At 46.9% G+C, this 2,995-nt stretch overlaps 1 protein-coding gene and 1 long non-coding RNA gene across 8 annotated transcripts in view; one reads left to right on the forward strand and one right to left on the reverse strand.

Annotated features, from left to right (window-relative positions):
• Positions 1–1,660: 1,660 nt before the first annotated feature.
• The window catches only part of LOC116528876, a 1,540-nt gene continuing 205 nt past the window's right edge, over positions 1,661–2,995 (reverse strand). Inside the window, exons 1-2 of one of the 2 annotated variants that reach the window (XR_004259258.1) lie at positions 2,433–2,627; positions 1,661–2,305 (exon numbers count right to left, since the gene is read on the reverse strand). This is a non-coding gene — a long non-coding RNA (uncharacterized LOC116528876). Of the gene's footprint in view, positions 2,306–2,432; positions 2,628–2,995 lie in introns of those variants that run through there. The other variant, XR_004259257.1, reaches the window with a different exon arrangement.
• UPF3A (UPF3A regulator of nonsense mediated mRNA decay) overlaps positions 2,728–2,995 on the forward strand; it is a 19,376-nt gene continuing 19,108 nt past the window's right edge. For 2 of the 6 annotated variants that reach the window (XR_004259256.1, XM_032246362.1), the window contains exon 1: positions 2,731–2,986. Coding sequence is in view for 3 of the 6 variants with exons in the window: in XM_032246362.1 (XP_032102253.1) it covers positions 2,780–2,986 (207 nt within the window). In the remaining 3 variants the exon portion in view is untranslated. Of the gene's footprint in view, positions 2,987–2,995 lie in introns of all 6 variants that reach the window. The other 4 variants (XM_032246359.1, XR_004259255.1, XR_004259254.1 and 1 more) reach the window with 4 other exon arrangements.

The raw sequence follows: 2,995 nt of genomic DNA on the forward strand, positions 1-2,995 counted from the left end.
CAGAAGTGAATTTTCAGGCAACTGAAGTGCTGCCTTAAACATAAAACTTTTTGTCTTAACCTATCTAAAGTGTATTCCCTGTATTTCTACCTTCTGAAGCAGAACAATAATAGCATTCATTTCTTGAGCATCCCCAGGTGTTAACTTGAGTAAATCTTTTGAGGAGGGCTTTGTTCCCTTCACACAGATGAGGGTCTAGCAACGTTGTGTGTTGAAGACCAGCATTCAGACCCCATCTTGTCTCCACTTACCATGGTGAAAGTCAAGTATTGCACTGGAAGTTAACGCAGCAATACACTTAGAGACCATAAGTTACCCCATGCTAAATTAGACTCAAACGAATGCATTTTCATGTTTTCATTTTTAAATGGCTTTTCTGTCAGGCATTATGTATGCCTCCCCTGTCTTGAGCTGGGGCTAGAAAATCAAGTGACTGAATTATGTTTAAAATAACTAAAATGAAATTAGTCTATTAATAAAGTGCTGAGTTTTTTATATTTAGCCTGCCAGAGCAAAAAAAAAAAAAAAAATTTCATTTTCTCATTGATTACCTGTTAGGATTTTTTGGATTTCTAGGTGAGCCATTACTCTGTTAACAGTGCTTTAAGACATAAAAGGGAAAAGGTTCAGACACTTGACTAAGCTGTAATTCTAATCAGCAGCAGTGTTAACACCAGTGTTTAGGCCTCAGAGTAACAAGAATGTGTCATCATACTGCCAAGTATTGTTCCTGTTACTACCCAATTCTCTAGTATCTCATGACAGTTTCTTAAAAATGTGTCCTTCTTGCTAACCACAGTGGCCGTGTTATCATCCTTAAAGGAAACACTTGGAAGTCACCAGCTTCTGGTCACTAGCTTCTTCAAGTCACTGTCATCTACCAATGAGATAGGGGCTACCAAGTAAAATGTAGCCAGGGCCACATTCACAGATGGAAGTGTTCAGTTAAGCAAAAGTAAAATTACATACCATCTTCATTCTGACGTTTGGAGATTGTTTATTCCTGCTTTATTGGCTGTAAAGTTCTGTGCATATATCAAACAGCATTTCAACAAGGTGGCTAATGTGTAGGAAGCTAGATTTTCTTTGTGATATAATTTGTCATGTAACATAAGGTATTTTACAAGTGTATTTCATTCGCTGTACGTTAAAATTCATATAAGATTTCATTTAAAGATTCGTCAAGACAACAATTCTAAAATCCTGTCATTTTTTTTTTTTTAAATCATTTTTCAGAACTTTGCAGTAACAGGAAGTAGAGCATCAGAAGGGGGTTAAAAAGTCGACTTCGGGAGAAAAAACATTTGGGCATTTTGCTTGCTAAGTTTACAAAATATACGCATCCAGCATTTAGGTATACAGTGCAGTGAAGAGAAAAGTGGAGATGCTCAAGGTTCTGGAGAAGGTCAAATGAAGGGTCCCTCACGTTGGCTGAGGCCAACCTGGCCTCAGAGAGGTGTGCAGAGGCACTAGGCAGGGGACAGGGCTTTGCAATGGTGAGGGTAAAACATGAACACAAGAAATACCCTAAGTCACTGTACATGGTTGTGCCTGGTGAGAGGTGGGACCAGCCCTTTTTTCATTTGGTGATTTGGCTGAGTAAGAAATCCTCTTGGTGCAAGACTGCTTCAATAAGAATCTGTTATAGATAGCAAATGTAAAGTTCACTGTCCTTTTTATTATCCCAACCTGGTAACATGACTAGAGGTAAAATAGTGAGTTAGATGATGGTTTAATATTTTAAAACTAGAGGGAAGACATACAAATAGATTGAGAGCAGTTTCTAAAGATAATCAGAATATATTTAGACTGCAGGAACAGTCAAAATTTTAAAATAAATGGTTTCCACATTTTTTATCCCCATCTTCCCCCCCTCCCGCCCCACTGTATGTTAAAACATTTTATCTGGCGACCACATTTTCCTACTTTTAATCACACACATCGTCAGAGCTTTTGATCAGCCTACCTAGTCTTCCTAGTCACTGAGTTGTGACAAAAGCCTGGTGTAGGCACCCTTACCATGGGTGTGTTTTTGCTAAGATCCCTGTAGACGGTGAACTATGAAGACAGCCCCCCGGCTCCGCTGGTCGCTGCCGCAGAGCTGCGTGTGAACTGCTCCTAGGAAGCCACGTCTCGGGGCGGGCGGCTCTCCGGCCGTGGATCCGTGTAAGGAGCGGCCGCATCCTGAGGCTCGGACTCGCCTCCGCTTTTCTGCCAGTGACGCCCTTGTTCTCTCGATCTGTTCAAGCCTCAGAATTTTTTTCTAGTTTCCTGTGTGTGCTTGAGATTCTTGGGTTAACGCGTGCTGCAGCTGAAAAATACAGCCCACATTTAGACAATGGGAAAGTCTTCTTAAAATAACTTCCGTATAAGTTACTCTAATCAAAGTGCTGCTGCCTGTGTGTTTATAAAAAACACGTGCGAATGCGAACCCGGCCCTGAGGGCGCCCGGGCCTGGAGGTCCTGGAGGTGGGGGCTAAAAACGGTGCCGCAGGCAGGGCCGCCCGTCCGCGATCTCCTCCCACCACTGCAGGAGCGCGGGGTCCTGGGGCAGCGCCCGGCCTAGAGGCCGCCCCAAGCTGCCGCCACCGCTCCGTGAGGGGCCGCTCGCTGCCGAGGTCCTGACCCAGACCCCAACCCGTCCAGCAGCGCCCAGACCCCCTTGGTGGGTGGCCCAGAGCGTCGCGGCCCGGGAAGGGGCGGGGCGGAGCGGGGGCGGCCGAGCTCTCGCGAGGTTTTGCCGGGGATCTGGCGGCTGTGGCTCGACGGCGGGTGCGGGATGCGCTCGGAAAAAGAGGGGGCCGGAGGCCCGAGGGCGGCCGTTGCCGCCCGAGGCCCGAGCGGGAGAGAGAAGCTAACGGCCGTAGAGGTGCAGTTCCACCGCGATTCGCCGCAGCGAGAGCCGGAGACGCCGCCAACGTCGTCCTCCGGCTGTGGGGGCGGTGCGGGCAAACCTCGCGAGGAGAAGAGGACGGCCCTGAGCAAGGTGGGGACG

The sequence above is a fragment of the Sapajus apella genome, unplaced genomic scaffold, assembly GCF_009761245.1.
Source record: "Sapajus apella isolate SASKATOON/1434 unplaced genomic scaffold, GSC_monkey_1.0 scaffold60, whole genome shotgun sequence".
Taxonomy (NCBI): domain Eukaryota; kingdom Metazoa; phylum Chordata; class Mammalia; order Primates; family Cebidae; genus Sapajus; species Sapajus apella.